Below are 13,765 nucleotides of genomic sequence, written 5' to 3'. Positions count from 1 at the left end.
CGTCCAATATCATTTTTACTGTTCTCAAATCCTTAATTCATAAAATAATAACAGTATCGATGAACTGGATTATGGTCGGATTAGAGAATGAAGTCTAGTGTCGATGGTACTAAAGTTGTTGTAAAGTTATCAGTGAAATTTGAAAAATCTTAAATAAACAGCAAATTTTAGTGATTAGCCGTTCCGCGCAATTCGTAATTGGACAGATAATAACCTCAAGACAAACAGTCGGTTATCATTGGTACCGATCAAGTGGTATATCTAATTTAGATAACCGTATAACTCCCATTTTTATATATATACTAAATCATTTTTTTTATGAAAGATTCCGGAGATAGCTCGATACCAAAATAAATAAGAGGAAGGAAAACATTTCCACTGTTTAGAGAACGAAACCAAAAGGGACATTAACCGATCATAAAAATATTGCTTGTGGTCAACATTGTTTGGGTGTTTTAAAACTTGTATAAATTAACAATCTTTATACACTGAATAAAAAGTATAACACTGACTACTGTAAGAACGGTGTACTCTTCATTGTTTTAATACTTTTAGAATGAACGCTCAACACTGATAGATATTGAAGCAAATAAACCGAACGTTTAGGATAGGTTGCATAAATGAACTTAGATAAGGAAAGTTCATTATATTGATGTATTATGAATTATGTCCTTGACTTATCTTATCAATATATATTGTTGTATATGCAAGTAACAATTGAAACAGTGCATGTGTAAGAGATATGAAGATCACTTCTCACTTGCTACTTTTTCTAAATTTTATTTTTATTGCAAATGCCATTCCGCATCTAGCACAGATTCCGTCAGAACATTTCCTTTTGCATGAAATTTTAGATCATCTCGGGAACTATCATGTTTATTGGAAGTTTAACCAAACACATATAACTTTCGAGGTACATGTAAAAACAAGAGGATATGTTGGCTTTGGATTCTCTCCTAATGGTAAAATGTACCCTTCTGATGTTGTTGTTGGCTGGGTGAAAGATGGAGTTCCCCATTTTTCAGTAAGTATAATCATACATATCCGGAATTTTGGATATTTTGAACGGACCTTAACATATAATTTAATTTCTTGTTTGCAAAAGTAGGAAAATTATGAAACAAATCGAATGATGTTCTTTTTCTTGGTGGTTTCTGGAGGATCTTCATGGGTGAAATAAAACTCAGTTGACAAAAAAGTAAACTAACAAAGATACCTAACTCCAAGGAAAATTCAAAACGGAAAGTCCCTTATCGAATGGCAAAATCAAAAGCTCAAACAAATCAAACGAATGGAAAACAACTGTCATATTCCTGACTTGGTACAGGCATTTCCTTATGTAGAAAATGGTGGACTAAACATGGTTTTATAGCAACTTACTGAAAAATGGCCTTAAGGTCAATCTGTGTGGTACTTTTTGTGATTTATGAATTACCACTGTATTTGTCCTTAAAGGGAAGAATACGGAAGTAAATATTTTGATTAAATTGTATATGAAATTCTAGTGAGTAATGTCTTCCTATTATTCGTTGTAAGACTTTTTTTTTAATCTTTCATTAAACAAACAGTAAATAACAGGACACCAGCAAACGAAGATTCTTTATTTTTTATTTAAACCACAACTATATGTTATTTGAAAAATGAAGTAAAACTATGACAAATTGAATAATAAACCTGAAATTTCTAATAAGCAACCACAATAATACAGCACAGCAATAATATATGACAACAATGAATTTACACTTTTAGTTGATATATAACGTTAATGCAGTATAAATGTAAAATGTTGTGTGTGCTATGGTTTGCTGTATGATACTCCATATATCCTTTTACATTCACATAAAGTCTAATATATATACGTTAATTGCTTTAAATAGGACTGTCACACTGTCGGTCACTTCCAGCCAGTAAAGGATATTTCACAGGATTGGACACTTCTTCATGGGGAAGAGAATAATTTTGGAACTGTGCTTAAATTTCAAAGACCATTGAATACGTGTGACGACAATGACACTGATATTGTTGTAAGTATTTTGTCTGTCTTAAAACAGTGCCTGCACTTTCGTGATTTTCGAAAGTCTCCCATGTGTTATCACCTTTGTTTCTTCTTTTGATTTCTGAAAAAAAAAGTACTAAAAAAAATCATAAGAAATTACTCGTTAATCTATTTTGCATTTCTTTTAGCTTCAATAATTGACGAATTTGCCTAATCCATTATTGTATCCATTTTTCAAAGTTAACTGTCCAATATTTACTTTCTCAGATAATTATTTTACCGCGAGCTGTTCATTAACTTGTGGAAATATTAGGTTTGCAACCGTAAGTATGACATGCGAATGGCTACTCAAGATCTTTATAATATGTAAATCCGAAAAATAACTTCCTAGTCAAACGGACGATAACAACAAAGTCATAACAGAAGACCTTCAAAACGAATATAAAACGCAAGTAGATGTTGTAAACTTGGAAAGGTATCAAATATCAATCAATGACCAAAATTCATGCAACTAATGATGGCCTCCAAAAGGTTACTGAAGTAATTTTTCAACCCAAGACGTAGAAAAGGAAAAATGTTTAAAAATAATTTTCAGAAAAATATAATTAAACTCTGAAATACTTTGATAAACCTTTGAATAAATTATAAAAAGGGAGATATGGTAAACTTGCTAATGAGACAAATATCCATCAATGTCAAACTGATATTAGAAACATTACTCTGCTTCATGCAGCTTTGCTATCTGTAATATCGATTAATTGCTAATTTCATATGCTTGTCCCAAATAAGGAAAATCAACAGTTACTTTTTGTTACTTAACCCTTTCTTTCAACACCGTCACAACTGACTCGTGAACCAAGTTTAAGGGTGAAATTTGCTTTAAAATTGTCATTATTTGTCATGTTCTACCTATATCTGTGCTATGGGGTTCAAATTAACCGATAACACTAGCTATCTATGTCATCAGGAATAGATTATTTCGTTTCATATAGTACATAACTGAATCGACATTTTTCGATAGATGCAATATAACGAGTTGATAATGCCCGTTCCCTCATTTGTTTTCAGTTGCATATCAAAAATGGTTTGAACATCGGTATACTAATGCTGTCTTATTTGGTATATTCTTTAACCTTTGTACAGAAGTTTAGAAATGTAAAGTGTGAGACTTTAACAATAATAACATAACAGTAAACACTTGTGCAGATTAGAAAAATATATATTTAAAAGATTTAAAATACAAATCTAAAGCTCCATTGCTGTTATGATTTTATTTCAGTTGAGCAGAAGATAAATCAAAATATCAATATTAACTATAATATTCATATTCTTATTATTACATTGTAGGATGACACAATGCGAATAATATTTGCGTATCACCCTGACGATCCAACCGACGATACTCATATGCCTTGGCACGGTGCAACAAGAAGAGGCGCTAAAAGCCTGTTATTATTATCGACGTCAAAACAGTATAAACTTCCGAATGATAGTCAGACTAAAGATCTGGTCCATCATCAAGTAAGTAATTAGTATCACTTGATTAATGATATGCTATGGACATGCTCCTTCATTAAGACAAGAAAAACATATTTTTATTCCAGACGCGAAAAGTCCAAAAATATATACTAATCACAAAATATAATGTTATTACAGGATATTATGTTAAATTATTTACAAATTATTTTATATTAGTGCGAACAAAAATTTTATATACAACTCTTGATCATACTAATAACAATGGTAAATAATACAATGAATCAGTCCTGAGAATTACATTTACCAAATACTGTCATTTGCAGTCAAAGCAGGTGAAAGACTCTTAAAATACTATAACTATGTATTTTTTAGAGAAGAGTAAAGACTTTTACATACGCGTTATACTAAGTTGTCTAAGCTGCTTACCCTTCCGGAGCACCTGAGATCACCCCCAGTTTTTGGTGGGGTTCGTGTTGCTTAGTCTTTAATTTTCTATGTTGTGTCATCTGTACTATTATTTGTCTGTTTGTCTTTTTATTTTTGGCCATGGCGTTGTCAATTTGTTTTCGATCTATGAGTTTGACTGTCCCTCTGATATCTATCGTCCCTCTTTTGTTTTGAAACATTCAAGGGCTGTAATAACGGATTTTTGTCGTCACAACTAACGATTATAATATCACTAAAAAAGAAATCGATCGTCTCATATTGGAACTTGCAATGAACAGAAGCAACTTCTTGCGTCTCTCCAGTTACTACTATGACATTATCGTTTTTTTTCTAGTGTTATATCTTTATATTTATTTGTAGGCAATCCATATTCATACAGTAACTATTTTGTTTTAACAGTTTCATATACCATCTAAACGTACAACATATCAATGTAGAGTTTATTCGTTGGAGGATATTTCCACGAAACATCATACGATAAAGGTAAGCACGAACGATTTCCATTGTTATGGAACGGAAATATTATAAGGGAGGGGATGGGGTATTTAATTAGATCATTTTCAATTATTCTTTTTCAAAAACCTTTTTTTTCAAATTTAATAAGCTTTTTTTTTTTTTTACAATTAATGGCTATCTGATAAAAAAAAACTATATACATTTTAACTTACTGCTAAAAGTAGTTGTATATTAAATCTAAAGTTTGATACTTTTAACCAATTTAATTTTTTATCAACAGTTTGAGGCTGTTATACAAAAAGGCCATGAACCATTTGTACATCACATGAATGTTTACAAGTGCCATAATTATCCGAGGAAGTACATTGGACGAAATTTTGAATGTTACACTGTTCCTGTAGATATGATGCCTTGTGGAAATGTTGTAGCCGGTTGGGCTGTTGGCAGTGGTGTAAGAAAATTAAAATAATACTGGCCAAAAAGCAATCATCACCACTTTAAAAAATCAGACATAAAAAAAACCAAATAAATCACATTCAGGTTCCAACATTCATTCAATGTCCTTAACATTATACACAAGTGTCACAGGCCTAGTGCTTAAGTCAATCTAGGTCTAGGCAAATTGTAAATAACTTCAACAGAGATAACTAAAGAATATGCCAGCACCATCAAATATAATTGAACGAAAAAATTAAATATACAAACAACAACCGGTTATGTTCATAACTTTGGACAGTGATTTGTCAAAACCATAATATTTAAAATAAAATCCATCGCCTTCTATGTTAGCCTGGTCTGTCGATCTACCTCTTTGAAATCAAGAATTGATCGGACAAGGATATCAAACACTGTTCAAATATTACTCGTCCTACGAATTTATATAAAGTCACAATCAGTTGAACACGTCGTACGAGTGAGTTATAAAATCAGGGTATATAAAAGCTTCTTCTCCTATACCAGCCTTACTCTTGGTACAAGGAAATGTACTTGTGTTAAATCTAGATATTTGTTTGAACTGTATATCACGTGTTCACTAGACATGGAAAAGGGTACACACTCTTAAAGTTTCTTTATTTTACATACATTAGATTGATTTTATTCGAAAGATTTTTCATGAAAACATACTGATACATTTGTCACACTTCACATAAATATTCTGTTTTTTCAGCCTTTTCATTTTCCTCCAAATGTTGGCTTACCAATTGGTGAAAATGAAAAAGAATATGCATACGTCATTGAAATTCATTATAATAATCCTGGGGCTGTTACGGGTAAGTTATAGATAATGTGTCGAATGTTCACAAGTTCATGATGTCTTTTAAATAACCTGACCGGGTGGACCTTTCGTGAATTATATTTAATACAGAATTCTTATTGTTATTATCAACTTTGACAATAATCACATAATGCAATCTGATAAATGTAAAAACTTGGCCATTTAAAAAAAAATATAACTGTAACGTATAACGAATATGTATTTGCACGTATTCTAAATAGTTAGATGCTTGTCTAGAGTACAAAACCGTATGCTGAGCATCAAAAGTTTTATATGATGATACGCGCCACAGTTTATTTATATCATTTTAAATTTCAGCTTCATGCCTTATCTTTGATTAGTATAACAAGCAATTTATCATAAACAAATTCCCGCAATTTAGGTTATTTTCAGTTAACATGCCATATATATGTCCAGCTTCCTCATACTTGTGTATCGTTCGGCCTCACTAGTTAAATTTATCTTATTTGTGTATTGAAAACAAACGAAAACGGCTAGGCCTAAAGATTTCATTCGAATGTAAATAATAGCAGCTATGTCCTTTATTGTTAAAACTTTTGATAGTTATTATCAACATGTCTATTGATTACAAAAATTATAAAAATGTATCTTGATGGTCTTTTTAAATTTTTAAAAAGGTCATGGTTGCTTCATAGTTGGAGACGAGGTATGAGTATGGATTTATCCTTTCCCCTGTGAGAATGTTGTATTATTAGACCGACCTGATGATAAACGTAACATATTTATTGTTTGGTTATTTAAAGTAAACATTTCACAGAAGACAATAACTAGAATATTTGACATTACGTCTCTCAAAAAGAAACTCCCTCTTAGTCAATCAGTGTGTCACAAATGTTTTTCCTTTCTAAAAAACAAACAAGTTTCATTAAGGGAATCCCCTATACGAAATTAATCGGAGTATTATGAAATATTCTGTACCGTCTTTATAGAAGATGAGAGATGGATTGATATAAATAACGGGCATTGTGTGAGAGTTTGTATAGATATATGTTTAAAATAAACGGTTGACACAGAGATATGTCTTGCGGTTTGTAATTTTGATGGTATAATGCAAATGTTGAAACTAATAAAGCAATGTTTAACATGTAAACTATGCATTTCATTCAAAGTCAATGAACAATGACTGAAGATGCAGGGCCAAATAACCTCCATGGAAATGAGAAATTCCAATGCTTAGAAAACTGCATACCAAATACCATTGCCATAACATAAGTCGCTAATCTTAAACTGACCTAATCACAAACTAATGCATGTAAACTACGCAAAATTTTCAAAGTCAATAGACCATGACTGAGGGGGCAGGAACATGATAATCTCCATGGAGATGAAAAGTGCCAATGCTTATACAACTGCATACCTAATATCATTGACCAACCACAATGTTTCCCTTTAGCTGACCTAATCACATACTTATACATGTAAAGTTAGCAAAAGTTCCAAAGTTAAAAGACCATGATTGAGGGGATGGGAACAAATAATCTCCATGGAAATGAGATGTGCCAATGCTAATATAATTGCATACCAAATATCATTAACGTACCACTAGTGGTTCTCTATAAACTGACCTAATCACAAACTAATACATTGTTGACGCCGCCGCCGGAAACAGCACGCCTAAGTCTTGCTTTTTCGACTTGGTCGACGCTAGACAAAACTTTATTTTTGATCTTTTAACTGTTTTTATTACCATCGTTCTTTACCCCTTTTAAATCCTTTGAGATGTCTGAGTGATGTATGTTTGGTCGGAATTTCAGAAAGTTTTACGGCTGCTAAAATATAAAGAAAAAAATTGAAAAGCGACGTGAAATCCATTTATTCTATTAATTTCTTTTGAAAGCGTCGATCGAAGTCGGAACAATAAGATTGGTTTTTACATCGTTCAACAGTATTTTTTTTTCACGTATAAGTATAATTTAATCTTAATTGACATTTGGGAGATTTCTAGAACGGATAAAATTGACAATATCTAAGCTCGATTGCTTCAGAATGTGTCAATTTTATTTTTGAAGTGTTGTAAAATTTATTTTCTTAACTTTACATGCACCATTCTAAACGAATCAATAAAAATCAAATAAAGAGAAAGATGTTTTTCAAGTGAAATTTGCTTCTAACAACAATATTTGATAAATGTTGCGAGGTCATATAATGTGAAATTCCAATTATTTAGTTATGCGTAATAGTTTTATTTTAATTCAAATAGTATAAGAAATTTCCATTTATAAAATTTAATGTTTCTAAGACCTTGTGGACAGCTCTGGTATGAGGTTCACATACACGTCACACTTACGTCAATACGATGCAGGATTATTGACGGTTGGAATGAGGGAAAATCATCAGCACATTATTCCACCTCACTATAACGAATTCAAAGTACAAATAGAGGCCACGAAGGAATGTATATCAAAGGTATTTATTTCATTGTTATCTTCTAATTTGTAGAGCGGTTAAAGAAACCGAGAAAATAAATAAAAAATGACTTCGTGCATCAGTCTGATTAAAACAAGCCCCCACTATCCACTTGCGTTTGGGGCTGGTTTTAATCAGACTGCTTCGTGCATAGGCAAATTAACAAACTAGCCTAATTTCTATTTTGTCTAATCAGTGGTGCTTTAGTTTGCCGCCTTCATACACTTATTTGGTAGTATTACGGTTAATAGGACGGATGACGCTAGTGGAACAGGAAGTAATAAACCCATTAGAACACACAGGTTCCCCACAGCAACCCCATTTTTTTTTTTGGGGGGGGGGGGGGGGTTCTTGTTTCTCAATCTTATGTGTACAGTGTTTTGTGGATTATTGTTTGTCTATTCATCTTTTCTTTTGACATGGTTTAACTCGGTCTTTCTCTAACCACTGTTTTTATTTTTGCTCTTCTAAACACGTTATGACAATGTTTTGACAAATCTGAAATAATGAAACACTCAAAAGCACTAAGCCTAAAATACCCTTCACAAAGTTTAGAAAAAAAACATTTATATTGGTAAGAAAGTCTTGGATTATTTATATATTTCTGTCAACTAAACATTTTTAAGTATTGTTAAAACTATTATCAGGACAGTTTTGTGGTATTCTTGGAATCATGCACTGAACAACAGTGGAATCGACCCCTTGATAGCAAAACAGTAATGCAAGTCAATGAAAAAACTTAAGTACTTTTTTGCGTTCAATAAACTTTCCATCTGCATATGACTGCAAGATAATGACGTATGATATACCTTGAAACACCTAATAGTTATAAAAATATCAGTTGATTATAATCAACATTAAATCTGTTACTAGTAGTTAAGATCTAACAGAACTCATTCCGATTAAAAGCAACCTCAGTACTTTTTATGTTGATGAAAATTATAGGGTCTAACTGAAGCTTCCCTAGACGAAATAAAATTGTTTGCAGTATGGCAGCATGCCCATCTACTAGGGAAGGGAATAACAACAAGACATCTCAGAAATGATGTCGAACTGGAACCTATTGCAGAAGATGAACATTATGACTTTGATTACCAAGAAACAAGGCTCTTCAAAAAAGAAGTTCCGGTGAGAAAGGTATGTGAAAGCTGTGTAAGTGAGAAGTTGAAATGTTAGAAGCAAGAATCCGTAATTAAAGAACCAATTTCGTTTCTTTTTTCTTAAAGTCTTTTGGTCAAATTCTATAAAGAAAGTTCGATAATGATAGTTCAAAATTCAAATAAACCAAGATTTACGACAATTACAATATGTGGGTGTATAAAAGACAAATATCGTAGTTTGTCCTTTTTATTTTAAGCAATAATCGCTGAATAATTATACAACATAGATTACATAGATGTTCCATAAGGATTCCGTCATTTCAATTAGCACATAAAAATCATAGAATTTTAAGTGCGTACCATATACTCTATTTTTTCGGTAAACGCTTTTGCACACAAACAAACAAAAATTAAAAAAAATAATTAATATAAAGTGCTTCAGTGCATCACAAAAATGTGCTTCTGTCACCCCTTTTAAAGGCAAATAAAGCTGCTACACGTAACATTCATTTTTTAGAACCATCTTGTATAATATTGTTTCTACTATTCGCTTTTTTTCAGGGGGATAGCATCAGAGTAGATTGTACATATGATTCTACTTTAAGAAACAATATTACATATGTAAGTATCGCCCTACGCTTATAAAACATTAAACGTAATGCGCATACCATCTGTTGGTATGCAGTATACTCGAAGCTTTAATGTGATTTTGTATTTTTATACAGAAAAAAATGTTCTTCAAGGCATAGATAAAGTGGTAATAAGTAAGCTATCATCACTATGGGCAATTTGGCGCCCCGCAAAACTGATCAATCCACATCTTTCTCGTAAAATGTGGTTGGTGTTTTACAAAGTTACAACATATTTTCCCTTATTTTGCTGCTGATTTTATATATGGCTGTCCCAATATGATAACACTCTTCTGCTAACTATGTAGCCACTGTCCAGATGCTAAAAGTAAAAAAAAAACATGTCATGTAATTTACATTGGGAGGACATTTAATTCATTTGATACTACGATTTGCAAAGTATTTCCAAAGTAAACCGTAATGATTTTGATCAATGAAATGTTTGCCAAACTATATTAGTTTTTGCTCAAAAATGTTGATTGAATAAATTCATTATCTTCACCAACCGCTATCAAGAAAATTCAGATAAAACACGGGATCCTGATAACCCTAACATTTGAGCACCATTTACACCAATAGAAAGATACCAAGGGAGCAACCAAAATTGGGTGCGTCTTAAATGCAGCAGCAAAAAGCAAAACAAACAAAAAATTAAAAGAACAGAGTTCCAATGTCCCCCGCGTTGCACATATTTTATCTATCCAAGCTACAAGGGCAATAACTAAAACCAAAAACACTTTTTTTTTTGTTCTTTAAATCTTTTTATAAATATCTTACATAAATGAAGGCTGCAGAGCAAATGCAATGCGATTTCGGTTATGATTAATATTTCCAAGGGGGATAACTCCTTAAAATAATTGATCGGCACTGATTTTCGAATTTGTCCGAGACATTGCTGATATAAACCTATATTATAAATTTATTAAAAATCTGGCAAGAATTGAACACATGAGAGCGCTCACAAGGCAATTTTCAATATAATTATTGTTTCCAAGGGGCATAACTCTTTTAAAAATAATTGATCGGCACTGATTTTCAAATTCGTCCAAGACATTGCTGATATAAACCCATGATACAAGTTTCATAAAAATCTGGCAAAAATTGTACACGTGAGAGCGCTAACCAGACCAGAAGGGCGGACGAACGAACGGACGCCCGCTATTTCTATGTCCCCCCGCAACGCGTTGCGCGGGGACAAAAAAAATGACAATAGCAACATAGAAGTCATTTAAATTATTTTTTCTTACCATTATAGTCAAATATAAAGCTACTTGCAAAGTATGAAGTTAACTCACTTCATACTGTCTATAGTGTTCCCTTTGTGCATGCTAATCTAGGATTGACGTATGACACGGTAAAAAACACACGCGCAATGTTTTGTAAGATGTCGAATACATAGAAGAAAGGAAAGAGAGGGCTCAAATGCAATTTTCAGTGATTCTGTTTTACTGTATAATGTAAATTAAAAATTAAATTGATTTATTTAAGGCACGATGATTACATCAAACTAAATGTTTTCATACTACATGCATATACAGGAAGTTAGTTTCATCTTTATTTGTTTGAACAGTGTAGATGTTTTAAGTGTTAAAGAAATAATTTTTTAGTTGAACGAAATAAATCTTTCATACACATTTGGTTTTATTTTGTAGGGAGGATTATCGACTGCGAACGAAATGTGTTTCTCGTTTATCTACTATTATCCCCGGTTTCCATTGTATATGACAACCCAGTCTCTTCTTTATGATACAATTCCTGGTCATTCGTCATTACTATCGTTTTCATGGGATGATCAAAGCTCAGTTGAAGAATTGGCAAATCTAGTGGAAACTTATGATTGGACAGATGACTCAGTTAGAAGTAAATTCCAACAAGACGTACTCAACAGTACCCTGCGAAGTACCTGCTGCTGGAAACATTCACCAGTTGTATGTTAAACTAATTTATCTTTCTATTAGTTTTAACCATATTAACATATTTGACATTTGATATAGTCTTGCATCTGTTTGTATTAAATGCTAGGTTCCATGCTAACTAGAATCCTTTTCATCCTATCTCTGAAATTTTTATTATTCGTACCAATTTTCGTAGATTTCTTGGTTCCATTTAATTACAAATATTTGCTATCGTGAACTGTCTCAGATTGATAGAAAACCCTGTTTAATTTAGGATTATATTTCAATTTGAAGGTCATAACTTAACCTTTATATGTTTACTTTTCTAAAATGGTGTGTTGTCTTATGTTTTTCCTTCAAATCGATTTTCACAATTTTTTTTACTCTGAAAATGCAATGAAAACGAATGTTTCTCTATTGGCTTCTTTTTATATCATAAACAAATCAAAACGTCACGACCAATGACTTAACTAGCCTAAATTTTGTTATAAACAAAATGTAAAGGTTGGTCAGACCAAGAAAACGGGGGAAAATTACCAAGGGGGCAATACAAAACCATAAGTTGGGGAAAAAAATACATTATCGTGGTCAAATACACATATAACAAAAAGAATAAGGTTCGTATACAGTACAGCACAGAATGACTACAGCACACTATAAAAACAAGATCACTTCCATATGTTAAATGCATGTACCCTGTCAGGATTATGAAAATCTATCCCCAATTTTTGGAAACCAGATAGTCTGATGGGTAGTTCCCACTATTTGGCCAGTAAATTGGAGAATATTAATTACATACTAGAACACACCCGCGACATCGCGGGTCCGTGACTGAATTACAGTATCTTATTATGTATAAGCCTTGTTTTTAGCCTCGATTTTTAGTATTGGTATTGTCATCTGATAAAGTCATGCTGATTATAAGATGCACGGTTTTCTCTGCTTTCAAAATATTTATGTTTGAACCCGTCGACCTGGAACTTATTATTGTACCTACGCCTTATTTTAAGTCCGGATTTTTAGTATTCGTACTGTCATCTTATAAAGTCATGCTGATTAAAATACTACAACTGGAAACAATGTTGCAATGAATGAACTTAGTAGTGTCAACCCTGTATAATGACGAAGTTTATGTGTAATTATGACCCGTGTATATAGCAAATCCCAAATACACCGTTTGGTGGTGCTCCTGACAGATGCGGAACGTGCAGATTAGGTAATAAGTAACAGGTAACATATACTATCGGTATCGGTATCGGATTCGACCCGGAACTTGTTAATTATTGGTAATATTAATTATGTGGAAAACAAAAGGGTCTAGAATGATGTAATTTTTAATCAACACCATTGTCCTTTATTAGTTATATATAAAGTTGAATTCTTTGATTCGTCGTTTTTACCCCATGCCGGCTAACAAATTGAACCTCGTTATTTAAGTATTATAGATGAGTGTTTAGTACATTTGTTATTCTCTATTGAATTCATTCTAATGTAGTAATTGTTCATGAGTTTTAGAATATTCATCCAGTTATAGATATAGTGAATAGTATTGGGAAACATTCTAAACACGTTTTCGTTCTTTTGTAGTATACAACCACGACACTGAAACTTACGGATCCAAGTGTTCCATATCAACCTCCGACTTCAATCTGTCGTCAGGGCTGAAACTGACAATTCCATATAAATTCATACAAAATAAAGGTTAATTTCACTAACTAATATAAAAAGACCGTTTCCCCAAAAAAAAGGAAGAAAAAGAGGAAAACCCTATTCAATCAATTTATTGTTCGATGTATCAGTTTATGCCTATTGCTTTGAAAGCCAAAAAGAAAAATTTGAAGATATTAAATAGTAAATTTGTATACAACATCAAACAAAATAAAGAATTGACGCCACCAAAGTTCGAACTTTATCTGTATTTTGTGGTAATAAGCATTTTTATAAGTTTCATAACATTTGGTTTAGGCAAACTTAAGTTAGAGAACTGAAACCAGTTTAGGACGTACTTACGGACGGACAGGGATAACACTTAATGCCCCCTCCGATGACGGAGGGGGCAT

At 32.3% G+C, this 13,765-nt stretch overlaps 1 protein-coding gene across 1 annotated transcript; it reads left to right on the top strand.

Moving 5' to 3' along the window:
• Positions 1-87: 87 nt before the first annotated feature.
• Positions 88-13,765, top strand: LOC127727752 (DBH-like monooxygenase protein 1 homolog). Its single transcript, XM_052234868.1, has 12 exons — positions 88-106; positions 855-1,024; positions 1,878-2,024; positions 3,344-3,517; positions 4,322-4,405; positions 4,659-4,829; positions 5,547-5,649; positions 7,915-8,081; positions 9,027-9,218; positions 9,743-9,802; positions 11,463-11,738; positions 13,293-13,765. Exons 1-12 carry the CDS (start codon positions 88-90, stop codon positions 13,368-13,370), a joined length of 1,641 nt encoding a protein of 546 aa, XP_052090828.1. The 3' UTR covers positions 13,371-13,765.

The sequence above is a fragment of the Mytilus californianus genome, unplaced genomic scaffold, assembly GCF_021869535.1.
Source record: "Mytilus californianus isolate M0D057914Y unplaced genomic scaffold, xbMytCali1.0.p SCAF_2, whole genome shotgun sequence".
Lineage (NCBI taxonomy): Eukaryota > Metazoa > Mollusca > Bivalvia > Mytilida > Mytilidae > Mytilus > Mytilus californianus.
This window is presented reverse-complemented; position numbering and strand designations above follow the sequence as displayed.